The 27844-nt window shown below is 38.0% G+C and overlaps 1 protein-coding gene and 1 pseudogene across 1 annotated transcript; one reads left to right on the top strand and one right to left on the bottom strand.

The window, feature by feature from the left end:
• Positions 1 to 740: 740 nt before the first annotated feature.
• Positions 741 to 23494, top strand: LOC113079826 (hepatocyte growth factor-like). The gene is made up of 18 exons (XM_026252050.1): positions 741 to 873; positions 6687 to 6831; positions 7122 to 7234; positions 7685 to 7799; positions 11012 to 11154; positions 11310 to 11430; positions 11518 to 11636; positions 12020 to 12185; positions 12354 to 12487; positions 13182 to 13275; positions 15470 to 15606; positions 18115 to 18147; positions 18674 to 18782; positions 19593 to 19667; positions 20394 to 20531; positions 20612 to 20718; positions 21614 to 21756; positions 21838 to 23494. Exons 1-18 carry the CDS (start codon positions 810 to 812, stop codon positions 22018 to 22020), a joined length of 2139 nt encoding a protein of 712 aa, XP_026107835.1. The 5' UTR covers positions 741 to 809; the 3' UTR covers positions 22021 to 23494.
• A 3143-nt stretch (positions 23495 to 26637) lies between these two features.
• Positions 26638 to 27718, bottom strand: LOC113079825 (pituitary homeobox homolog Ptx1-like; annotated as a pseudogene).
• Positions 27719 to 27844: the final 126 nt, after the last annotated feature.

Below are 27844 nucleotides of genomic sequence, written 5' to 3'. Positions count from 1 at the left end.
TGATGAATTACTTAACCCCCTTAAAAGTGTTGCAATATTAGCAGTGCTGAGTTTCAAGTCTGCAATAATTACAAGTAAATATTCCTTGTAAAAAAATCCTAGAAAAGTCAGTTGCTTATAAACGCCTTCACAGAAAACTAGAAGATTCAAATTTCAGTATGTTCATTTCAGAGTCTCCCCTTTTATGTACCATAAGTTTTGACTCAAAATGACCATAACCAAAACTTAAAGACACTGTACCTATAGTCTTGCTCATCAGGTACACGTTTTATTTACGTTGTAACCTACATTGTAGTGTATTAATGTCCCCCCTCATAATTTATAGCCTAACTGTGTTCAGTATTAATTAAATATACCACATTTTTCCAATTGTGTCTATAATCTCAGACAAATGACGAACAAAGCAGATTTAACTTGAAATAAGTTCCACAAAACCTTAACACCTTAAAGGATCATTCATTCATTATTATTATTATTCGTCATCATTCACTTAATACTCACAGTTCACGGCCAGCCTGCATGTCTCTAATGTGGTTATCAGTCAAAGCTCTAGGAAATGACTCGTTCATCAGTCTATGTTTTGTTAAATCCCACATCCACATCCAAATTTAGGATCAAACTCGCCAATAAATGCTAATGTTGCGCGTGCGTGCGTGCGTGCGTGTGACTGTAGAGAGAGCGCGCGAGAGCGTGAGTGAGAAAGCCACAGCGAAGCGATCAGTTTCTGTTCATCACTCACACTAGCAGCAGCACCAGCTCGGACCTTATAAACTCTCCATCCCAAATCCTGGAATATCAAACCGAGAATCATGAAATCTTGCATAATGTGGATTTATCAAGCTCTTCTGTGCGTCTTGCTGTCTGTGGATGTGGGTGAGTGACCAGCGCGTAACGCACACGTGAACCCAAAGTGCCTAATTGATTAGTAACTGATCGTGTTTTAAATTGTGTTTTAAACACAATGCAAATGTCACTGTTAGATTGCTTTGAGAAATATTACATTGATTAAACAGAAGTTCATCAGGTTATGTATTCACAACTACTTGCTGTGTTTGAAAAATATGTCAAGTGCTTGTTTATAAATGCAATTTGAGGGTAACTGATTCTGGGGATATTGGATATTATTTTGTGTATGACTGGTTCTACTATCTTTCTTTCCCGTGCAAAAGCTTAACATGGTGAACTAATACCTTATTTAGTGCAGTTTTACTAATGTAACTGCAAGCCATCAGTGACCTCACAAGAAATGAAACAAAATGACAAAAATATTCGAGGATTCTTCCTCTGTCTGAAGGAGATCTCATATTAATGACAAAGTACACTGTGAACTCTGACTCCTAAAATCCTCTAAAATTGTGTTTAATTAAACTTTATTACTTTTGACTGAAGTTTAATTGTTGTAAAGTGGTTACGACCAGTAGGTTACAACCAGCTGTAAGTTCATTGCTCTTTCAGCCGCTTTGACTTTACTGATGAAGAAACTTAAGTTGAATCTGCAAACTCTTAGAAATGCAAGATATTATTATAAAGATGACATTTTAACAGTGAATAGTTGAAACTATGGCTATCATGGTAAATTGTTGGAAGGTTAAGGATTTTTAAAAAGGACTGAGGGGTTCTTTGAGTTTAAATCAATTTAATAAAAGAAAGTCCTCCCAACTTTTGGGTGGAAAAGTAAAAATACAAATAAACAATCCAAGGGGCTTTTAATATATGTTTATAGGCCATCATTTTTAAACTGTCCCCATTCACACTAATGTATATTTGGTTTGGATTTTACACAAATCTACTGACCTTTACTCATGTTTCAGTCTGATAAACTGAAGCCTGAAGATGTTATATGCATCACATAGTGCAGAGGGTATAGGCTGGTGTGGCCTAGTGGTCAAAGATCTGGGCTGGTAGGTTGTAGGTTCAAATCCCACAGGTGTTAATCTATTATGTCTTTTAGCAAGACACTTTTCTGCAGTATCATCTTGAAAGGGCCTGAAATTGTAAATGGTTTGTAAAAGCGCCAACATATACACTGCTTTCAGCCCTGTCCCCTGAAGAACTTGATGTTGAATAACAGTGACATGCATCGTTAGATGCGCTACAGCAATGCAACAGACCCTTCCCAGAGTGCACATTTCCCGCAATGGGCAAAAGCACATATGGGGTGAATGGACTCTCTAAAGCGGGTGTTATCGATGTGCTGTGCAACATCTGGACAGAGCCGTTTCTCCCATATTTCACCATTGCAAATATTCACCGGACCAGATGTGCAGCGTAAACACAGAAAGAGAAGTTCTTCAAAACTTTCACTGAAGCTTTAGGACAGGAAAGGACATTAGTGAGTCAGACTGAAGCCATTAATGCTGATGTTTCTCTGATGCCCGTCCTCATTGCTATCATAAATATCATCCCGTTGTTATTTAAGGAAGAGGTTTAGCCAAATCTAATAAGCAGGCTAGAAGATAAAGATGCCCCCGACAGGCCAGAAAGAGGAATTTAAAGGAGTCTAATTGGGGCGCTGAAGGAAAAGATCAGTGTTTGAGGAGCAGCTCGATGAAATCCAGATGTGTTCAGATGCGGTCCAAACATTAATAATGTGTTCTCATCAAAACCGCTTCAGCCACAGGAGTTCGGCAGCACTGCGCGTGTCTGAAGGAAAATGAGTGATACTTTACACCTCTGATTTTCAACAGTTTACCAAATCACTTGATAATCAGGGCACCAAGCCCAGGACTACTGCACAGAGCAGATCCAAGTTCATGCCCACGCTCAGTGAGATAACGGCATATGGGAAAGATATGAATATTTCTATTATCAGATTTTAAGAGGAATAGTTCACCCAAAATGAAGTGAGCTTTCCCAACTTAAAAGTCAATAGATTTGTGTGAGGAATAGACTGAAATGTAAGTTATTATTCATTGGCAACATTTGTGATTCAGTGGTTCCTGAACAGTGATTCCTACAACAAATAGTTTGAACTATTGTGTTTTGAACCCTAAATGTACAGTCACATTTACTGTTACTTAATTAGTGACATTCCAATAGGAACCCATGTGATATGGAGTTTCTTCTAAGGGCAAATAAGTTCCCCATACAGATTTCGATCAAGTTGGTCCCAAGCTGGTCACACGAATTTGAATGCTGACCAAAAGCAAAAGCAAAGACAATGAACACATGACCTGTTTTTGTGTCAAGCCTGGAATTCACTTAAATTTAGCTGATGTTACCTTAAAGGTCCTTTTTTGTTATTTGCTTATGGTTAAAAGAAGTTTGAAATACATTTGCAGCAATGTTCTGTAAGCAAACATGCCCATAGTGTTGAGAGAAGCATTTGGATGAATATATAAATATGTGCTGTGTCCTTTCCTCACACTTTTCAGATTTTTGCTATAAAGCAGCACTTCAGTGTGTTCATGATTTTTACTTTCGGAAATCTGACCTTGTTGGACTGAAAAGAAGAAATTAACAAAAAAGATTTTCACTTCAAAGTAGGCGGAGCCATGAACGAATCATAGTTTGAAAGTGTTTCCCAGCGCATCTTATTTTTCCGGAAAGTTAGATATGGAAAGCTGTTTCAAATCCCCAAAACAAACTCCAAAGAAACTTTGTTTAGTTAAACCAGTTTGTTCTTAGCTTTTGCTTGAAGTATATAGAGTTTTAAAGGGGTAGTTCACCCAAAAATGAAAATTCTGTAATTTATTACTCACCCTCATATCGTTCCAAACCTGTAAAACCTTTGTACATCTTCGGAAGACAAATTAAGATATTTCTGATGAAATCTGAGAGCTTTCTGACCCAAGAATACTTTTTTGTGTGCAAAGAAAACAAAACAGTGACTATGTTCAATAATTCAGAAAGTATTCTCGATGTAACATGCACTATTTTAACAATGTTAAATGTAACTTTCTGGACCTTAAACGTGTCAGTTTCGCTGCTGTCTATGCAGGGTCAGAAAGCTCTAGGATTTCATCAAAAATATATTAATGAACGATGATGAACGATGAACGAAGGACTTACTGGTTTGGATCGACATGAGAGTGAGTAATTATGCTGGGGAGTCCATATCACTACTAATGAAGCAGAAGTGTGCTTTGAAGCTTTGTAGATGGGTACTTGTGAGCAACCTTGTGAAACCTACAAATACAACATCCATGTAGACTTCAGACGGGCATCCGGAAGCCTTAAATACACATGAGGTGCACAAACTGTCATTCTCCAGTTAAAAGCTCACTGTTGGGAAGATTATCAGTGAATAATGTCTTACATTTCATTGTGTTCCTCACACAAAGGATTCAGAAGACTTGAAATGCTGTTCATGAGTTGTATAGACCACATTGACAAAACAATAGGAGATGATAATGACATAATTTTATGTTTTGGATGAACTGTATGGTAGGGCTGCACGATTATGACAAAAATCATAATTGTCGATTATTCCCTTGAAATTGTAATTGCGATTATATATTACGATTAGCACAATTTAGATTGAATAATTTTTTTAATAGCTTTATGCCATTGTTTGAAGCCACTGCATGCCATATTGTTATATCAAAATAAACCAGCGGAAAACACTCTTCCTGAAAAACTTTTTTTAAGCCTCAAATATCATATATATATATATATATATATATATATATATATATATATATATATATATATATATATATATATAATTATACTTATTTTATTTTTTTTATTTTTTCTGAGAAACCAAACCAAAGTAAATATATGCATGGTATTATGTTATATTAAAACAAAGAAATTCAAACAATTGGGTAAAAAACCCTTAAGATAATCTGTAGAGAGAACAACAACATATCTTATGCACACAGAATGATGTAAGTGAACTTTTTTTTTTGTGTAATTGTGCCTTTAAACGATTACATAATTGTGTCATCTGTAATTGTAATTGCGATTACAAATTTGATTAATTGTGCAGCCCTACTGTATGGTCAACATTTGATAGTACAGATCAGAAAATAAAGAATAACAAAGTAGATATTTCAGTGTGGGAGTTACAATGTGAGCTTTGCACATGTATGTAAGCCGACTTTGGGAATGTCCTCGGACCACCAGAGTGCAGTGAATCATGAGTCTTGGCCCCACTCACTGGCCTCTCATTCATTTCTGCAGAAGAGACAGTCATAAAATAGAAACAGAAACCTGATTTTGCTAATGTGAAAGGATATAAAAGCTGATGAGTCTAGTTATTTTTACTCCGCTTGCTTTTGTTTAAGAACCTTTGACATCAAATCCAGCAGCCACATGACGTCAATATAACGTAAGGTTGACATTAGACATGATGTCGAACAGACATTGCATTTAGCTTGACGCCAATTTAACGTTGACTTAACATTGGGTTTTGGTTACGTAACCTAAAAACAACAAATATCAATGTCAGCTCACGTCGGTATTGGACATCAAATTAACACTATGGGCCCTATCTTGCACCCAGCGCAATTGACTTTGTACACCGACGCATGTGTCATTCCTATTTTGCACCCGCGCAAAGCGCGCTTTTCCCTCCACAGAGGCACGTCGCTAAACTAGTGAATGAACTTGCGCTCCCTGGGCGGTTCAGCGCAAAAAAGGAGGCGTGTTCCGGCGCAAACAATCCCTGGTGCTATTTTGCTGTTCCATTAAACAATTGCGCCACTGACCAGAAAAAACCTAGTCTAAAGTCAGTGGCGCGTTGCGCGTTGTTCATTATGCTATTTTAAGGGCGCATGCTTGACCATAATGTATAGCGTGCACAACGCGCATACACTTTGCTCATGTAATCTACACAGATGCAACAGTTATTTTTGCAAATCATAAATTGTTACACTAAAAAAATATTAACACATGAGATGACGGAAATCATTGTGGTGTGCCACGAAGATGTGAACAAAATAGGCATAAATCTAGCTTACAAATTATTCAGGCTAATTATTCTCCCATCCCCATACAACACAACTTCTCTGTCTTTCACTGCTCTTACAAGAACATCAGTCTCCTCGGCTGTGAACCGCTCCTGGCGTGCGCCTGGTAAATACGCCATAATAATAGCAATCCATAATGGAACTTGCGCACCTGCTTTTAAAGGGAATGTTGGATGACGCTCTGATTGGTTTATTTCACGTTACGCCCAAACCACACCTATGAATAATGAAGCTGCTTCAGACCAACCCACTTTAGATTTGCGCCGGGCGCAAGAGCCATTTATCCCGCCGGGAAAATAGCAACAGCGCCGAGACCCGCCCACAAACTTACTTGCGCTTCGCGCTTTGACACTTGCGTTTCAGATCGTTAAAATAGGGCCCTATATGTTGAATTGACTTTGAATTTTTGTCACTGGCTGTCACAAAAGAAATTTAACCAAATATTGACATCGTATGACGTTATGTGCCGTTTTTTTCTATGTGTAGGCTATTAAAATGATGTAAAACAAAACAAGCATTTAAGAATAATACTATTAAAAAAAAAGTGCTTTAATATCGAATGCTAAAGAGGGAAAAAACCTGTCCAAATATATCAGTTTTGAGTCACAGAGACACAAATTGGGCACAAATGGCACCATTTCCTGAGAACAACCTTTCTGATAATGTGTGTGACAGCTCCCACATGTATGAGATTACGAGTGTACATGTACGTGTGTGTTTTAAGTATCTGCATATGTGTTTGTGTTTAATCTTCTTGTCTCTTTTGTTCAGAGTGCAGGAAACAGACATTGCAAAGGTATCAGACAAGTGAAAACAGCCGGCTGCTTTGTACAGAATGTCCGGAATCACCTCGAATTAGAAATCTCCCGCTGGATGACTGCGCACGCAAATGCAGCAAGAGCAAGAAGTCCTGCAGGTGACACACGCACATGTAATCACACAAGGGATAGTTCACCTAAAACAACAATTTTGTCATCATTTACTCACCCTGATGTTGTTGTTTTTTCCTTTGGAAGATAAATTTTTAGTATTTTTTTTCCCATACAGTTGAAGTTAATGATTAAGTCATCTAGGTTTTTGAACGACATAAAAGTCATTTACATTTTTGGGAGAAAAAATTGGTTCAACCCTCATCTGATCCATGTGGAACTCTGTCCCAACAGTTGTCTTTAGTTATCTTGATTTTCTGTATTTGCCTCCTTTCAGGGCATTTTACTTTGACCACATAAACAGGAAATGTCACTTGCTGCCCTTCGACCGTTTCTCTGAAGGTGCAAAAAGAGAGCGAAAACCCAATTACGACCTTTACGAGAAGAAAGGTAAATATTTGCAATACATTTTCGAAGAAGTTCACTCACACTTGACTTTTTACTTGTATTTCTTCTAAAGTTTCCTGGAAAGGTTTTGCTGCAATACTGAGCAAATGCCAGTCATTTTTGTTTAGATCACTGGTTATAAAGTGTGAAATTGCTGCTTCTAATGTATAAAACCTCTGTTCTTGTAAACAACACAAGCTTGAGACATTTGGCAGCAAACAGCCAACGAAGTATAAGAAAGCATGACGATAAGTGTTGACGTTAACAAGATGCTGTATGTTTATGTTTCCAGCAAGAAATGTGGTTGAACAGTTAGATTTATGCTGTAATCGACAGTAAAACTCTTGTTTGGAGACTTAAATCATCTCAGAATGTCGACGAAATGCGTAATCTGTAAACAACATTCATAGTTTCACATTATATGAACATCTCTGTGGCGTATGTTTTCCACAGACTATGTGAAAGAGTGCATCATTGGGTCAGGTGTCAACTACAAGGGGAGAAGATCGTTCACAAAGACTGGAATTACGTGTCAAGCCTGGAATATGTCCATCCCACACGAACACAAGTAAAAATGTACTTTAATAATTGAAAATGCATAATTTAATTTAAAGACAAGCACTGAATAAAGTACCCTTAAAAACTTGTCTCGGCCAATAGAAATGCTTTTTTGGGGAGGTATAGGATATTGCAAGGCGCCGAAATGCTGCATTGTGATGCATCTTGATTCCTTTGTGAATTGGGTTCTATAACAATGCAGCCGGTGCACAAACAAATTAAGTCAATATAAATAGCATATCACTTCTATTTACACTTTGTGTGATTAGCATCTATCACTGTTTCCACTTGTAAACAAGATGCTAATTGTTGCCATTTACACTCTGTGCAAACATTATCTAACAATATTTATACTCAGAGTAAATAGCATTTAAGTTCTGTTAACACTTTGTGTAAATAGCATTAACCTCTTTTTACACTCTGTGTAAATATCTGCAGGTAGTAAACAACGCAATTCTTAGTGAATTCTCGCCTCTCTCTCTTAAACCTTTCGCTCCTCTATAGCTCATTCTCACAGTAAACTTCTTATTTGCAACTTTGATATGGTCTTTGACAGCTAGCAATTTTCGCAAATGTCTTCCGTTTTCCTAGTGCAGACTTAGCCATTAGCTGTTAATCGCCGCCAGCATGCTATCTACCAAGAATCACTGATTAGCCTAGACTGCAGATGAGATTGCTTTCAGTCCTGGTCGTTTGAGAGTCATATTTCTGACAACAGAAGTTAAGTGGGACTGTAAGGAGTGATGCCTTGACTGCGTGAACTCGAGCCAATCTGGTTAATATAGTCAGTTGTTGCCAGATCCTTCTAAGCCAAAATGTTATTAGCTCTATGAGTTACACCACTTACAAGCTGTATAAAGATTTTAGAGGTGAGAGAATGAAAAGAAAGCTAGAGAAAGAACGAGAGGAGGAGGATTTATGGACTGAAGTCATGTTCTGTCTGCCCTCCAGCTGAGCTCACAAAGCCACAGACACAATAAAATATGAGCAGCATTCGAGACTAGTGGACAGATGCTAATCCAGACCTTCTCCTCCCTATGGATAACAGTGCTTTCCGACTTCGATTCCCTTCGAACCTTTTTCCATGTGATAAGATCTTTTTCCTCTCAGCTTCTCAATCTATCCACCAGCACAGTGTGTCCACCTGCCCTAGCCATTCGGTTAAGTCAAATGGGGGGATAGCAGAAAATTATCAGAGAGAAGTTGATGAGAACCAAGTAAATCTTCACTGAAAAGTGAAAAAGGTGTTGGTGCTGGTTCTAGAACCGGTGGCCAGCCAATAGCAACCTGCTTCCCAGAAATGCATACATGCATTGTCTCTTTTTGAGATGTAAAACACAAACGAAAGGTTTCCAATAAATGCCCAGTTTCCCACCCATATGACCTCCTGGTGTTGCAAATGGGATTAAGGAAAGTTTACAATTTTCTGTTCAGATTGCATTCAGAGTGCGAGTGTGTCTGTTGGCAGCCAGAGAGAAATTGCTGGCTAACATCTGTTAGCACAACATCATTAGCTGTAGAGATCTCAGGCCTCATGTGGAACCAGCCACAAGATCCAGATGCAGGAACACAGTCCATTCCAGCACAGCACGCCTTTTGTAACCCAGTTGTTTAAGCCATTCATCTGCTCTTCATAGATTTTGTTTAGATCGTATCATGATGATTTGATGCCATTCTAACTTATTTAGAGTTTTACAAATCAATTCAAAGGTTTAGGTTGACTCAGATTTAGATCATCAGCAACTCTTGAGGCACAATGTGCTTGGTTACATAGATGTTAGCTGGTCCAGGCTGATTTAGATGATTGATTCAAGTCAACCAGGTAGAGCAGGGGTGTCCATACTCAGTTCTGGAACATCACTGTCCTGCAAAGTTAAGCTTCAATCCCAATTAAACACACCCGAATCAGCTATTAAAGGTCTTACTAGGCATACTTAAAACTTCCAGGCAGGTGTGTTGAGGCAAGCTGGAGCTAAACTCTACAGGAAAGTGGATCTTAAAGCCCACAGTTGAGTACCCCTGAGCTAAGCTCTGCAGGGCTGATTTGAAGGTACCTCTGGATGACCATCCATACAGATTATTGTAAATATGACTGTAGGACCTGGTTGACCAGGAGTGTCATTCCTGCTCCTGGAGGGCCACTTTCCTGCAGAGTTTAGCGCCAACCTTCCCCAACATTTCTGAGCCAACCAGCTTCACAGGAATGACCATGCTGGTCAACCAGCTTCATCTGCATCAGTTTTTTTAACAGCATGGCTTGTCTAAGTTGGTCTTGTTAAAGCGGGCATACACTGTGCGATTTCTGTGCGATTTCGGCAAGGTACCAACTCACACTGTACTGGTAGATCGCATGCAATGTAAAGCCAAAGCTCACGATTTTTGTGCGCTCACTGTAGGTCCGATTGCCGAGTTGCGATTTGACTGCTCACTCTATACGTGAGGATAGTGCATTGCGCTTTGGTGATATGCGCAATTATGTGTGCTGAAACGTAAAAAAAAAAAAGGCGTCTGCGTATCTAGACGCGCAGGTGGCTGTGAACTGGAGGTAAGCAGGCGTTTTATCACCTCTTTTATTTTTCTTTGCCATAACTCCAAGTTATCCCTCCATCACTTCAGTCCACACTACACGCTGTGTCAGGTGTCACCATGGTTTCGTTTATGGTTTCACGCATGCGCAGTGAGGGAAAGCTTAAAATCGGTTCGTAGCCTTGCTTCAATAGTGCGAACATGTGCATGTCAGAAATCTATCCGACCAACCGATTGCCGGTCGGGAGAGGCTTATCGGCCCTCGTTTTCCCTTGTACACTGCACGAACACTGCACGACAAACGATGCACGAAAATGCTGAAATTCGGCCCGACCCGAAAAAGAGTAGCATGAGTCAGAATTCGACTGAAAATCGGATGAAAATCGCACAGTGTATGCCCGGCCTTAGGCTAACTGAGATGATATTCAATCAGTGCTACAGAAGACCAGGTGTGTCCAATCCTGCTCCTGAAACTCTGCAATGTTCTTTTCCAACCTTTTCCAACACACCTGCCTGGAAGTTTCTAGTAATATTGAAGACCTTGATTAGCTAGTTCATGTGTTTTTAAATAAAGCTAAACTTTGCAGGACAGTAGCTTTGCAGGAAAAGGGCTGAAAAAAGAGCTAGTTGATCGCAATAACTTAATTTTTAGCTCTTTTTCCCCTCTCTTATTATCTCTATATATTGATTTTTCAGTTTCAAGCCTGCCAGACACAAAAAGTTTGACCTGCGTCAGAACTTTTGCCGTAACCCAGACAATGATCCAAGTGGACCCTGGTGCTTCACTGAACTCACTGAGACTCGGCACCAGGAATGTGGGCTGCCCCAGTGTTCGGAAGGTTAGAGATGACTTCATCAATACTGTATATAATATGTGTTTTTGTGTCTGTATTTGAGAATAGTGTATGTCAGTATTTTTGTGTTTGTTGTAGTGCCTGCATGACATTGTGTGCATTTGGTGTTTGTAATAACCTGTGTGCATGTATGTTTGTAGTGGAGTGTATTAAGTGTAATGGAGAAACATATAGAGGGCCCATGGATCAAACAGAGAGTGGGAAAGAGTGCCAGAGATGGGACTCACAGAAACCTCATAAACACACCTACCAGCCTCATAGGTACACATTCACATGCACACACAAACACACACACACACACACCAATTGCCTGATTTTCAACATGCTCCTCTGTATCTGTATTTATAGGCATGTAGGCAAAGGCCTGGATGACAACTACTGCCGCAATCCCAATAATGACGTGCGTCCGTGGTGTTACACAGTGGACAAAAACACACCGTGGGAGTATTGTAACATAAGTGTGTGTGGTATGTTCACTTTTCCACCTTTCATTCTATGAAACATTTGCAGTTGGGTTTTAGCTGTATTTCTGGTTTTCATTTGTTGTTATATTGTGATGTTGTATAATGCTGTGATCCAAAAATCTCTCCATTTTATTTTATGTTTGTTTTGAGTTTAATTCAAGCTAAATGTTTCTAAACGCTTGTGGAGGAAACCCCTCTCCTATCACAGATACATGCATGTGTGTGATATTTAGTTTGGCCCAGAGATTGTGTACAGGTGCACTGACTCGTCATAAATCTCGTGGTTCAAGTGTTACTCCTGTATTTCATCCATGGCATGTTTCCAATGGAAACATTTTTCTAATGCTGATGCTTGGAATTCCTGACATTCTCTCTCCCTCGTTCAGACTCAGATCATTTTGTGGAGGTGGAGGTGACCACCTCTTGTTTTCGGGGTCAGGGAGAGGGTTACAGGGGTACGGTCAATGTGACCCCTGCAGGTGTGACCTGCCAACGCTGGGATGCTCTTTTCCCACACAACCATTCATACACACCTCACAACTATAAATGCAAGTGAGTCATGCTACACTTTAGTTCGGGGCTGATCCTAGGATTTGGGGTTTTTCACATCTTACTGATTCTAAATCAGTCCTAACATTCTAAAAAAGAATAAGCAAGAAAAATATACATGCACAAATAAACATGATTTTACTCAATTGTTTGTGTTTGTGTCCCACTTAGGGATCTCAGGGAGAACTTTTGCAGAAACCCCGATGGCTCCGAAATTCCCTGGTGTTTCACCACAGACCCAAAAGTACGCAAGGCTTTCTGTACCAACATCCCCAGATGTGATTCAGAGAGCTCTGACAGCACAGGTGAGCCCACACACACTTTTAACACACATACACACACCGCACGCCTAGGAATCATGAACCATATTTAACCACACAATTAATTATGTTGTACCAAAATGCTTAGCTCATCATAATTTACAAGAATTTTAATGATGAAAGACAAAGATGTTTTGCGCACAGGCGCCATCGTAGACCGCCTGTAAAGATCTGGCACCCTGCTCGAGTGTGGTTTTGTTCTGGGCACCCTCACATTCCCCTTCATCTGTGTCACACAAGCAGTCCTAAAAGAAAAAGGTTCTTCTTTACAAATCGTGTAAACTGTCTGGTTAGAATAATCTCTTTCATGAATGTTTCTAAAGACACATTTCTCACCAGAAGAGTCCCTTTGAGGTTTCAGGTCAGAGAGACAGGGCAGTGCCTCTCTGGATTCACTCAAACTACAGTCAGATGTTGGCACAGACAAAAGCTTTTTTCCCTTCCATGTTTGCCAACCACCAATTGTAAAGTGGCCCCTGACGTGAAAATGTCCCTCCCCCACTAATAAAATGCTATTTCAAACATGCTTACTTCATGACAGCATGGATACAATCAGTAAATCCATAAATAATATAAACATGGAGCCTTGAATAAGCATGGATTTTACTGAAGGTTCATGCATGTGCATGCATACATGCATTGTTTATGTTATCTTTATGTCTATGTTTCTGTGTCCTAGAATGTTATGAAGACAACGGGGAGAGTTACCGTGGTAATTTGTCGAAAACAAGATCTGGTATTCCTTGTGGGCTGTGGTCCGACCACACATTCAGGTACATGTTTCCATGAAATCACTGAAACCATTTAAAGCTGCTATGTGTCAATTTTTTCAAAGTCAAAATACTTACTATTCCAGTGTACTAAGAAAACCACTGTCTGCCATTGTCTGAAATCGTAAGGAGGGAACACATAATCAGTTGTGATTTGGACTAGTGTCTATTATAAATATTAAACTGCAAAAGACTTCTGTTTAATTATGAAGCCTGCGAGGTCTGTGTGTATCTTTGTGAATGAGCTGTGCAGGTTTTCAATACAAATTGACAAAATAAAAGAAATTACGACAGAGACATATATTACAGTTGTACAATAGAATGTACTCCTTGTAATAATAATAGTTATAATTTATCAAAACATTATTTTTATTTTCAATTTATATTTTTAATTTAAACTTCTGTTATGCAGCCCAGAAATAAAAGCAATTGTGAATTTTTAATTCTATTACATTAAAATAAAACATTTTCAGTTGTTTTTTCACATTTATTTGATTACCACCACTCCTTTTTGATTTTTTGATTATCAAATTTTTATTAAACCATTAAACTAAAGGGAAAAAAATGATTTTGGGAAAACAAAAAAACACTAATTACCCTAATTGGAGACATAGTCACAGTCAATATTTTTTAATTCTATTTGATGACATTACAGAAACGACACACTGGAAATTCTGTGAAATATCTGCGAAATAAAAAACATCAAGTTAGCATGTGCCCTTCATTATTCTAAATACAGTGTCAATCAATGTTTGCTTCTTACTGACAGATTTCAAAAATGTAAAGAAGCTGTAAACCCTTTCAATGCTAATCTGTTCCAAAATGTAGTTAATTATGCAATGTGTTTAGTGAAAAGATCCAATATGGCTGGCAAATTAGTAAAATGTTGATATAATATACTACAAAAAATCAGTAATCCAATGCTCAATATTAAGTAATCAATTTAAAAAAGAATGTTTCACCTGAAATCTGTGTATTTTATCCACAATATTAACAGAGATTGTGTATTGAGTATTGTGTCTTTCATCGTGCATTGCCTGTACTGAAATCAGTTGTGAATATTTTGTGCTGTGCTACATATGGAACACTGTTTAATGGCAACTGACTATGTAGAGCACTTCAAATCAAGGCCCAGGTGTACTTCATTTTCCGCAGACTCCACAGACCCTGCCGGTAATGACAATAACGTCATGCGAACAGTGTTCGGACCATCACGGCCACGGGTGCCCGGAGTATACTTTGGGCTTTGGTCACTCACGATGTTCCATTCCGGTTAGGATACCGTCTGAGAAGGCAGCTGTCTATGTAGGCAGGGAGGCAGTTCACAGTTCACTATATTTTACTATATTTTAAATATAGATAAGAAGTCATTTATTAGTGATGTGGAGTTTGCTTTGAAAGGTAGTTATCAGGCAGTATTACAACATTGAAAGAGAACTGAGGCAGTGATAACAAACAGAGAAGGGAGAGCTGGGCCGCTCATATTCATCACTGATACACTGAGGACAGAAAATACCACACACTGTTCCACGGGAGACAAATGCCCCATAAAGCAGCTCACTCGGCATCCTGTAGTCCCAGCTGTTAACATCACTTAATTTACAGGAATTGTAAAAGCCAGAATGGCACAGACAAATGGACACGTTGCAGGAGTGACCTCTGACCCCAGGAAGTTCAGTCCCCCACTCTTAAAACATGGGCAGATCAAAGCCAATCAGCTTCTTCAAATGGCGTCCAGCCAGTGAGTCTGCCTCACATCGGGTCGAAAGGTTGTCTCTGAGAAAACTCAACGTTGGCTTGTTTCGGCAGTCACCGGGGATGAGAAAATGTCTCTTCACTCTATCACTCTTTGCTTCCTATACATTTATCACTCTGGGGTTTCAGCCCCTGTCTGTCTCACTCTAGAATTTATTGTCTTTGTAAGTCAACTCTGTAGAAGTCGCTTGGTGTGCAGTCTCGGCCGGGCTTGTGTGGAGCCTTGAGGACAGGTGATGGAATTCGCAGAGCCGCAGCGACTGTTCTGAGTTCATACTTTCAAACTTTTATTGGTGATGGAGGGATGATATTAATATGATTCCTTCTTTGAACATCTTGTCGCACAAAGACATATGAGTCAACATTTCCATTCCTCTTGTGCTGGCCTGTTTCTCTGAACTGAGTAGCTGATTTCCTGTTCTTTGTTTTTGTGTGTGTGTAGGAGAGACTTGCAGTCAGCGAAGGCCAGCGCGGGCTTAGAGTTGAACTTGTGCAGGAATCCAGACCGAGATAAGCATGGGCCATGGTGCTACACGTCCAACTCCTCCACTCCTTGGGACTACTGCGGACTAGAGCGATGTGAGTTTCTACTTCCTGTTTCTCTCCTCTTTTTCCTGGTCAAATATGAAGCTAATATGAAGCTTCTGGTTTGGTGTTTTCCAACATTTTACCTGGTGAAGCTGGTTGATCTATCTGTCTATCTATCTTTCTTAAAGGGACACTGAGTAGGAATTACTCCCATCTAGTGGTGAAATTGTATTTTGCATTCAAACTAATTTTGCTCTCCAGCGCCTCGCTTTTTCAAATGCGCGTTGCATCTACGGTAGGCGATATGTACCAAAAAGCTTTGACAGGATGTCTTCTAATAGCACTTCGTCGAGTTTTCCTTCAGGTGAACAGGTGTGTTATTTCAAACAAACTGCAACATGACCATAAACAAACGAATGTTACAGTATGAATTACTCACTGTGGAAAACATGAAATATTGTAATTAGTAGTTATGTCTAATTTATTCGTTATATTTTCTTAATTATATGCATTGTTAGATATAAAAGAAATATTGTAATATAGATTGTAACACTGACTTACCTGTCGAAGAAGAAAACTGGCCACTTCAGCGTCTCTTTTGAAATCTTTATCAAGCATTAGCTCTTTCCACCTAGAAAAAGCTTCCCCGACATTAACTCTTGTTTTCTGTAATCTACGGTCACGTTTCCTTTTACGTTCTATTTTTGACTGTTTTGGCGATTATGTTTTCTTCTCCTGTAGCGCGGCATATGTATGGTCCATAATAAGAATGCAATCCAGACTTTTAAACTTGCCGGTGCAGTTTCAAGCGCCTCTCACTGCTCTGCACCTGCGTTTCTGGCTCTGACCGAAAACGCGCTGTGGAAACGCGTTGGCTTAGTACTTTTTGTCCCTCTCTGCTATTATAGTTTTGCAAGATGGCGGAACTACATGGAAGCCTCCGTCAACCTACCCGTCCCATGTATATAAAGATAATAAATTCTTCATTTAAAAGGATTAGTTTAAACATTGGCATAGGTATTTGTACACCATTGAGGGCATATTTATGAATAAAAATATTGATTTTAGATAATAAAATACCTAAAAAGTTACTTATTGTCCCTTTAAAAACTACTTTACATTAATATAAACGTTTAAGCATATAGTAATATTCTATTGAATTGTGTGCTTGGACAGGACTGTTTTCTATTCTAACATGACAATGCCTTTGTGTATAAGATGAGGTTAAAAAAATAAAAAATTCAGTCAGTGTGGAAGAACTGGACTGGTTTGCAGAAAGCCAAGTCCTAATCCCAGTTGAAGACCTGTGACTTTAAATGCAGCCCTTGAGCCAAAAACTCATCACCAAACACCACTTGTGACTTGTACATATGGGTGCAGTAATTTGAGAGACTTCTAAAACTGCTGCAACAGAGATGTAAATACAATTTCTAAATACTGTACATAAATTATGTAATGTTGCCACAGTTTTGAAAGTGTTTTTTTTCTGTTCTAAAGAAAGGTGGCTGGTGTCCCAATATTTTTGTCCGTATACTGAATGCACAAGTCATTGGTGTTTGGTGATGTATGTTTTTGGCTCAAGGTCTGCAATTGAATCCACACCAGAGGTGTTCATCTGGACCAGTCAAGTTCTTTCACTGGCTGAATCAATCAATCATTTATTTTTTAACTTTTCCTTATACAAGAGGCATTGTCATGTCAGAATAAAAAAGGGTCCTGTCCAAACTGTTGCTATAAAATTAGAACCAACAATTCCCTAGAATATTATTATATGCTTAAACATGGAAATTATTAAAGTAGTATAACCTGTTCATTAGAAGGGGGTGTCCCAATACTTTTGGCTATGTAGTTTATATAGCAATATATATATAGTTAGTTATATTAATTAATTCAATATGCAGTACATTTTCCACTTCCCTAAATAATTTTCCTTGAAATCCTGCATTCTACAACCTCATATCAAATTCAGGAATCCAGTTGGGATGTTATAGACTTTCTCAGTTTAATTCTGGAATGGCACACAACTCGGGTTATGATGACAGACAGGGTCTTGACCTCCATGCCAGGGGTATTTTGTCATCATTTGTAGCTTTCAAAACCTTGGATGTTATGTATTGAGGTTGTGTCTGTGGATATTGTCTCCTCGAACGAGGTGTCAAACTACAATACCAGACAGATGCAGTCCGCTTCATCTTTGTGCACATGCAGCTGTGTCACTGCAGCTGGATTTGTATAATTGTGTTTCATTCATGCACGTTTGTGATGGTCTGCTATTGCATGTTGATGATGAATGAGTTGCTGTTTGTGCAGGCTTAGCATTCATCATCATAATAGGAAACATGTTCTGGGTATACTTCCAAGATTATATTTAAGTTTATCCAAATTATATTAGATTCTTTTTCAATTTCAACAATATCGCCATTTTAATTAATGAAAATTTGTCTGAAAGTTTTTTTTTTTTTTTTTTAACAATGGTTAATATGCATGTGAAATGTTTCATTATAATATTTCGTTGGTGGTTTTGAGTGCAAACTAACACTTAATGTCTTTATTTTTCAGGTAAATCAGTGTCATCGGATGACCATCAAAAGAGTAAGTCAAAAAAAAGAGAAATATTGTTTTTTAGCAGATAATAACCATACAGTGGTTCTCAGTTGATGGGCCGTTGGCCTCTTGTGGTCACAGGCACCAAAGAAAAATGTGCTAAATGCAAATAATAATAATTAAAAAAAAAAAAAATAGAATAAATAATAGAAAGAAAAAAAATGAACTAAAACATATATTATATATTACTAATATAGTTATAACTATAGAACAAGTGTCTTATTGATTTGTAAAGATTGATTGATTCATGTGCTTTGCTTTCACAAAATGTACATAATTACATTAAGATTGAGATTTGTTCAGCCTCTTATTAATTTTTGCTTATTATTGGGCCTGTGCAGTTTTGTGTTTTTTATGTTCAGTGTTCTTTGTCATGAAACCACTTGACTATGTTATTGTATGCATATACAATATGTCTTCGAGATATGCATGTTTTTACTGTATTATCTTTTTCATGAAAAAATAATTATCTTCTCAAGCCTTCTCTAACAGATGCTTATTTTGCTCTCGGCAGGCGGAGGACCAAAACCATCTTGTTTTATACACAAAACCACACGGATTGTTGGGGGGATGCAGGTGCAGCGGGCAGAGGATGGAAGCTGGGTGGTCAGCATTCAGAAAGGGTACACACTTCCTGTTTGACCAGTGTTAAGTATTGTGTATAATCTAAGTCGACCTAAATAATTTAAACCAAATTTGAAGATAAAAAGAATTCAGTGTTTTAAACAAATATTACATATACACAAAAAACGGTAACGTAAATTAACCGGTTTTATTCATAATGTAAATAAATTATTTCATTCATGACAACTCTCTAAATAGTTTTAGCATGTTATTGGACATGAGAGTGTTAAATCATTTTTGTGGACTAGTTCTTCTATGCATGCTGCTGCAGTGCAAGTATGGATCTGATCTGGGCAGGTCTAGACAGGGGGAGCTAGGGGAGGTGGAGGGTTTCAGAGAAAATCTTAATAGCATGATGCAGGACCGGCTTAGAACTAACTGAACCACACTATTTCAATGTTGTGCAAGCAATAACACAGACTTCAAAATCAGCAGGGGCCATTTGACTTGAAGTGATTTGTTAGCATATTCCATGTAAACCATATGGAGTTTCAAGACTATACTAGATATTTATACCTGCAAAACTAAGTTCATAGGTTAAATGAGGTAAAAAGCTACAACTGCAGGTTACAACCTTCTACAATGTACAGTATAGTGGAAAAATAGTAAAAGTATAGTAAAAGCACATTCTCTATTGAAGTTTGAGAATGAGTATAACATGTAATTTACAAAATGTCTGGTTTTATGATTTTATGATTTAGGATATTTGGCTAAAATACATTTTATTATCTAGAAAATTCATACAAATATGTAATATTTATAGCATGGGGGACAGTAATGACACATTCTGATTGGTTCTCCTCTTGCAGGAACAAACATTGGTGCGGTGGCTCTCTCATCAGAGAAGAATGGGTTCTGACTGATCAACAGTGCTTTTCTACCTGGTAATCCATCCATCCATCCATCCATCCAACCATTAACTAGTCACTCTCTCTTGTCAATACAACCATGTTTTATTTTACCTCATTCTTGGGTGTGCATGATTCTGGCCCGTCCTGGCCTTGTGTTCCCATCTGTCAGTTGATGTTTTCTATGAGACGTGAGGATCCAGAGTTTCCGGTTTAAGAGAGAGTAGTGACAGATCCGCTCGAGTTGTGACTGATGGCTCTCTGCTCTGTCAGTGGTGCATCTGTTTAGACTCTGTGTTCGGCTGCATGATATACGCCTGTGGATCTGCTTCAGTGGCACTTGAGTGAAAACCTGCTGGCTCTGTTTAGTTTGAGGGAGAAAAGGGGGACAGAAGGAGAACGAGAACGAGTGTGTCTGGCTTTTAGATCATCTCTACATTCCCCAGATCCGCTCCCTGGTGGGTTCAGCTATCTTATGCCTCGCATGAAGACACAGACCGGGATGGACGCTTGAACTGACCTCTGTGCCTTTATCAGAGCTGGAGATGACTTTACCAGGGATGCACGCCAACTTACATATCTCACGCTTGTAGAAAGTCTTCTCTGCTCTGTCTGCAATCCACATCAGATTATATATTTTCAGAAAGCTCTAATGACTTATCACAGTTCTACTGAGATACTTGAGTTGCATACTTTAGTTGTCATATAACTTCTGTATTTGACATATATGCTTATATATAGTGTTTCTTGCACGTTCCTCAGCGTTCCTGACCTCTCGGAGTACACCGTGCAGGTGGGGCTTCTTCATCTCAACGCGTCCACCGGCACACAGGGTCTCCGGATCGCACATGTGGTCTGCGGGCCCGAGGGATCCAACTTGGCCCTGCTCAAACTCGCAACGTAAGTGCATTTATCCATCTGCCCATTCATCTTCTCATCCATCCAACCATCTTTATGGTAACTCATAGTCTTATGCCCAGGCCTGCCCCTCTCTCTGAGCATGTGCGAACTGTGCTGCTTCCTGTCGCAGGATGTGCTGTTGCAGAAGGCACCTACTGCCTCATGTACGGCTGGGGAGACACTAAAGGTATTATTGTTTTCTATTCTGTTCTATTCTGCAACATTGGCTCCATTTACATGTGCACCATTAATGTGAATATTTCCAATAATCAGAAATAAAGACTTAATTGTAGTAAAATGTTTACATGCCTATTTGTTATGAGTAAAGTCATATATTTTACTTATTGCTTAATTCTTAATCGCATCAATTCGATCAAAATCTCATTATGATTTTCCATACAAATGTAATCATTGTTACACTGTTTTATTTTTGGGGTTGGATATATGTGTGTGTGTGTGTGTGTGTGTCTGTGTGTACAGTAAATGCAGATATGTTTTTTCCTTCGAACTAGTGCTGATATAAATAATAATAATAATAATTTAGAATTCTATATTATAAATTATTTAATATAAAATTTATGTTTTTTCTATAAATTATGAAAATAATATATATATATATATATATATATATATATATATATATATATATATATATATATATATATATATTATGGTCAATCTACACTACATTACCAACTACATTACACTACTTATTTTCTTCATGGGAATTCACTTTAATAAAATGGCAGTATATTAAATATGAAAACCCCGGTCTTCAAAACAACAGCTCTAGAATGCATTCAGATGGTTTTGCTAATAATCCCAATAATTTATTCCATCTTTTGTTCATGTCTGTATGTTGAGGAACAAATAAACATTTAATCTTGACTTTATTTTAATCGTCATTAAAATACACACTAGTACAAAGTAAACATTCTTAGCTCGTATTTAAATCATTCTCCAAAACCCCTGTTGAGTGATTTAGATACAGGGCCAAATAAATAAAGATAATTGCTTTTGCATTCAAACCTTTCCAGACTTTTACATTTCTATTAAAATTGACCCTTTGCCCTCTCTGTTAGGCACAGGTCACGAGGGCAGTCTGAAGATGGTGGGACTTCCAATTGTCAGCAACAAGAGGTGTTCCCAAAGCCACAATGGTATTCTGCCCATCACAGAGACCAAAATCTGCGCTGGAGGCAAGAGAGACCAAGGTGTTTGTGAGGTACGAATCAGATCCTGGTTTTCAAGGAGTATCGTTTCAGACGATGGTGTTTGTTTCACGAGTGTAATTCACCTCTTACAGAAAGACTACGGTGGCCCATTGGTGTGCCAGGAAGGAGAGAGCAAGGTCATAGTGGGTGTGAGCATCAACGGCCGTGGATGTGCCGTCGCCAGGCGTCCTGCCGTCTTCGTCAATGTGGCTTTCTACTCTGAATGGATCCGCAAAGTCTTCAAATACTATTCAGACTTGGAAATAAGTTACTAGATTATTCTATTTTCCACAGATTTGGTGAATAGAACTAATGATGCATTGCCTCTTCTTTATCATCTACAACATGAAGACCATGGTTGCTGTTTGATTCGTATACAAAGAACTTGGAGCCCAGAGTTTAGCTTAAATTAAAACCACTGGAATGGAAAGGTTGCAAGACAAACAATCTGTGAAAATCAGACATCAGACATTAGTTTTAAACCAACAAATGGTGGAAATGACAACTTCTGAACTCACTAGGAGTTTGTTGTGGCTGGTGATTTAGCCGTTATAAATTAAGGACAGATGGATAAATGACGAAAGAAAAGCAATTAGAAGAAACTGTGGTGTCAATCCACATAAACATATTTGTCTCAGACTAGAGCAGATGTTCTGAATGTCATTCCCTGGAGATACTTGAAGATGGCAATAACCCAACGTTTTCAGACAGGATGGAGCTTTTGTTTTCACTGGGGTGCATTTTTCAGACATTATCACTTCTTCACAGATGGATTTTCTTCATTGTATGTCATTTCGAAGGCATTTTAGGTGCAACTTATAAGGACGATGTTCTAAACCAATGTTTGCAAAACACCATTTTCAACATCAACCACTTCACGAATCGGCCGGTGTTCATTCCTGAATGGGATGTTATCACACACTTCCAGAAGGGTTCAGTGACATTCGAATGTTTCGCACCTTGCCTTACTCCAGTTTGGAGCGTTCTGTGGCCCCTTTGGGGCTGTTTCATGTACTGCACTCCAAAGAGTGTGCTAATGTCACTCTGTACATTCGTAGGTCTTATAGATCTGAAATTACAAACATCTGAAGGTCTTTGCTTTCACATGGTGTAATATATCTGTCGAAATTTTATACGCAGTTTGTGAAGTATTTATTTATGTCTTTTATAGATCGACTGAAGTCATGGCATTTCATTCTCCAGAAGTGTTTATTGTGTTTAATCTGGCATGTAGATTTGAAACATAACATTTGTAAACAAAACAAAAGGACGATATGTCTTTAAAGGAAAATATTGGGTCGTAGAAGTGTGTTTCGACTGAAAGACAGTTCCCCGAAGGTTTATGTGTACGTCGCCTATGTGGAGGGTCTTTTAAGCCCAAGTTTAGCCAAGAGATATTTAATCAAACTGCAGTACTAAGTAGAGTATTGTAGTTGACAGGCAGGGTAACTGGTTTAACAAAAATTTATTGCGTTTTTAATACGAAAATGTATTTTATTGTAAATATTATGTTCACTGTGTATATAAAGTGCCTGTTTATTGACATTTGATCAGTTTTTACACTTGTTTTGTATTGTTAACACCGGTTTTGTGATTTTGTGCGCTGCTGCCATCAATGGTCTTAATATTGAATATCAAGGCTGCTGTTATTTTTATAGTCTGTTTTGTACTTTCAACTTTTAAAATGTAAGTAAATACACTTGTGGCGTTTTATGTTTTATTTGTAAATAATTAAACCTTTTTTTAAAAGTTTTTTTTTTTTTCTGCAATTTGTAATTTTCTAATTCCTACTCACCAGTGCTGTCTAAAAATGAAACCGTTAAAATGTATAAAAGCTCATATAAATATTATATAAACTATTATATAAAATAGATACATATTAGATAGAAAAATAAAGCTAAATAGAAAAAAAAAAAAATTAAAGCACAAAACAGAATGACTGAAATGTTTTTAATTTATTTTTTTATACAAATATTAAAAACAATTATTCAAAATATTAATACCTTTTATTTTATGCATTTAGCAGATGTTAATAAAGAATACATTTAATAATATTAATAAATAATGAATAAGTCATATAAATAAATGTACATTTATGCATTTAGCAGATGCTTTTCTCCAAGGTGACTTACAAAAGATGAACAAAAGCAATACTATATAAATAATACTTAAATGACATTGCAATTAAATGAAAAAATGGCTGATAATTTAATATTCTAATGTTACTTTCCATGGCCTAATGGTTTCCATTTGCTCAGATCTGATGTTTCAACCCACCAAGTCTGTGTCGATTTTCTTTCAGCAGGTTCAGGCGAACCATAGATGAAGAATGTAACCTTCTCTATGGCCGATACAAAAGGACGTGTGAGGAAAAAAGGTCACGCAGACCCAAACCAATAGTTTCCTGTTTCCTTCAGGGAGCTGAAATCAGCATGGGTCAAAGGTCAAAGTTTGAACTGCTGAAAAGCGAACTGAATTTATAAAGCGGTTATTTGAGTCAAACGGGAACAGACAGACAGTATGTTGAAGCAATCATGGATGAAACTCAGGCGAGCTTTCATGAATAAGCTGTTTCAGCTCCAGCTCCATGATGGATTTTTGTCGCCATGCGAGGTTATACTAATACACCTGATTCAATTAATCTGTTGAATCAGATGTGTTAGTTTAAGGCTGGAACAAATTATGCTGTTGTGGAATCCCAGAGGACAAGAGTTGAAAACCATTGGAACAGACACAAGATGTCTGATCTTCTGTAGGATTCTGATGTACAGTAACACACAGAGGTTTTGTGTTTAAACCACTCCAAACTCTCTCTGAGAGTAATCATTTGAAATCATTTCTCTGCTTCAGTGGTTTGTTAACTGCCCGTATAATGACTCTCCTCAATCTTGTATTTATTTCTGAGCATCTTGTTCATGAGTGGTGCACATGGTGCATGTACATAGGGGATCTTATATTTTCCTAAGAGTTTATGTGTTTGATCTTTCTAATGTTGAAAATAAACACTACTATCTTTCGATTAATTGCATTTATATTAGAAATAAGCCCGTGAGTTTGACCTCGGCATGCTTGTCAGCGTTGTCCAGACTCCCAGCTTGTGCTTCTGGTTTATGTCCAAGTGTTGATCTTGTTCATTCGCTGTGTAGAAGTATGTGAGTTTAGGCCAATGCTCACAGGAGAGATTTCTTACCAGATGAACTGACAGAGGTGGTCTGAGACAGAGAGAGAGAAATAGTGTGCGCTAAAGTACTAAGTATTTCATATATAAGACATTATGTAAGTCAGTGTGGATACTAGTGCCAAATGCCGAGACTGCCAAAGAAATCTGAATAGCAGGGGTCTTGGCACAAGTACTGCAACAGTCCACTAGGATTTTTATTTTTGTTTTGTCCTTTTCTGTAAAACCCCTATTTCCTCACTTTGTAAGCTGAATTGGTTTTGCTGCTAAATGTGGAATAAAGGGGCCCTAACATATCTCTACACTGAAAAAGTTTAGTGAGCATTTTTCAGCTACACAAAAAAAGTACAAAAGCCGTCACTGGGGTGGTAGTGGTACCTTTGCCACTTTTGTACCTTTTAAGTATTAATATGTACACTCGTCACGGTGTCTGGTCTCTGCTTCCTTGGGTCTCCACTAGTGGTCTCACTTCCCCATAGGCACTTCACTGCAGGCACTACAATTCCCACAAAGCCTTGTCCCTTCATCACAGTAATTGTACTCCTGTTAATTGCACTCAGGTGTCTTCACTTGATAGTCATTACCCTGCCTTTATTAACCAGTCTGTTTCTGTTTGTTTTCATGGAGTCCTTACTTTCCGTCACCCAGTTTCCTCGCGTTCCTATTTCGAGTTCCTGTTCCTGTTCCATATTGTTACACTTAAGCTGAGTCCCAATTCGCCTACTTATACTACGACCTAAAAGTATGTACTTTTTTTGTGAGGGAAAAGTACATACTTATGAGTGTGTAGCAAAAGAGTATGCACGCTCTGGGACATACTTCGATGACGTCATGCAACATGAACGACAACGTGGTTGACTAGTTACGCACACCACAACTGTTAACGTTTCATTCATTCTTTATGTCCAATAAAATTTTATTTACTATTCCCATCATTTTTTCTCATCGTTTTTTTTCACAATACATTTTACTATGTGTGCTTCTACCAAGTTGAGGAGTGAGGAAGCAGGGCTGCGTCGTCGTAGAACATTATGCTACATACAGTAAATTATAAAAATGCAGGTCTTAAAAATGTTTTTAAAAGTCATAATTTGCCCTCCAGCAAATTATGGCCTTAAAAATTCTTAAATCTGAGCCCAAATTCTTGAATTCATAAAGTCATCGCATTAAATGTTGCGTACACTGCAAAAAAGAAATATCTTCCTCAAAATGTGTGTCTTTTCTAGTTCAAATATCTAAACATCCTTAAATATTTGGTTATAAAAAAAGGGTTAAAAAATTTCAATTATTATTCAATATTATAAAATAAAAAAGAATATTAAGAATTAAGGTTATTAAATTGTTTTATTAGACACAAAGTGGAAAAAAGTCTAATTAAAAATTAAGATGTTTTTTCAATGTAGGTTTATTTTTTTTCTTCGCTGTTTATTATCTGTTTTCACTGATTTGAAAAATCATCTTTTATTTGAATGTAGTTAGACAGTCTTTAAGCTTCTAGTCCATTTAATTTTTAAAACATTTCCTCATTTCTTTCACTTATTTCATACAGTCAAACTATTAAATACATAATTTGTTTTTAATAGGCTTAAACAATTAACAACCCCCCCCCCCCCCCCCCCAAAAAAAGAAGAAAAATCCACACGTGCCTATTTCATTCCTTTACTGCCCTCTACCGTCCACAACATCAATGCTCATGAACGTTATCTTTTGGAATTCAAAACGTTGAAAAAGTCTGTCCAATCAGAGATTGAAGAGAAGCGCACTGTGAATGATGAGCCATTAGGATCCTTTCATCTGTGACAAAGGGAACCAGTGGGTGAGCTGATTCCTCATGATGGTATGGCATCTAACTCTCTGTGAGATTCAGTGGACAGGTTTAAGCAGCATTTGAGTTCAAATGAGCCAATGCTAAAGTGTTTCTGTCTCTGTGATGATGGGCCAATGGAAAAGCAGATTTTGTGTGATGAGCCAAGTAACCGTCAAATGAACTGGCAGATGTTGCTGACAACTAAATCAAAGTACTCCTACTTCCCAGAAACCCTAGCCTAGTTACACCTGAGAAGGAGACACCGTTTATAATGCAGACTATGTAATTCTACAATGAAAATGAGATATCAACACTTACTCAGTGATACACACTCATTTGGTTCTTCATTTTGTTCCCTCCTCACCCTCTGTCTACGATTGGAGAACCAAACCTTCAGATGGAAGGGAACAAAAGCATTTGTTAGCTCATGTTTTAAATCTGAATTGCCTTTACAGTGTTTTGTGGAAGGTTTGTCTCCTCAGACAGCTTTTCTCTGGTCAGAAGCTCTGGATAAAGTCCATGGATGAACTCTAAATGTCCAGGAATCAGAATAGGAGATGTTATAATGTGTCTCACCGTAACAGCTATTCTGAGCAGACGGTGAGAGATTGAAATGATCACCTTTCTCTAACCTCTCACTCTGATATGAAGTGAAAGCTGTTCTGCTGCGATTAGAGGTGCCTCTCCGGTTTGTTTTCATTTGTTGCTGATTTGTCTGAGCTGTTGTTAAACCCCTCTGCTCATACACTTGTTCCTCTAGGGTGACAGGAAGTCAAATTGGGAAGGTTAGTAGAAAAAATTTGTTTCAAGGCCTTCAAGTAGGATGAATAGGACATTTAACATTCAACCTGTATTCATTCTAGCATCAAAACAGATTACCTGTGCAACTGTGTTTTACATTTGGATATGCACTGCTCATCATGTCCACATCTAGATAAATCTTCTTAAGAATCTGGTTTATTGAAGACACCCGATGACATTGATTCATGAGTCATACATTTTTCCTGATCAATCATACTGGAAATGTTCAATACTTTTTTGTAGGCTGGACTAATTCGCAGAAAACGTACTCCACCCTCACCAACATGTAGATGAATTTGTTTCTTGTTTTTTT

This window comes from Carassius auratus, unplaced genomic scaffold, assembly GCF_003368295.1.
Source record: "Carassius auratus strain Wakin unplaced genomic scaffold, ASM336829v1 scaf_tig00029361, whole genome shotgun sequence".
Lineage (NCBI taxonomy): Eukaryota > Metazoa > Chordata > Actinopteri > Cypriniformes > Cyprinidae > Carassius > Carassius auratus.
Note: the sequence above shows the minus strand (reverse complement) of the source record. Positions and strands in the feature narration are given on the sequence as shown.

What these genes read in the sequence shown, in the direction of transcription:
- LOC113079826 (XM_026252050.1), top strand. Translation starts at nt 810, where the DNA reads ATGAAATCTTGCATAATGTGGATTTATCAAGCTCTTCTGTGCGTCTTG. An exon ending in AAGAGCAAGAAGTCCTGCAG is followed by an intron (nt 6,832 to 7,121) that starts GTGACACACGCA and finishes GCCTCCTTTCAG; the next exon opens with GGCATTTTACTTTGACCACA. An exon ending in AGAGAGCTCTGACAGCACAG is followed by an intron (nt 12,488 to 13,181) that starts GTGAGCCCACAC and finishes TCTGTGTCCTAG; the next exon opens with AATGTTATGAAGACAACGGG.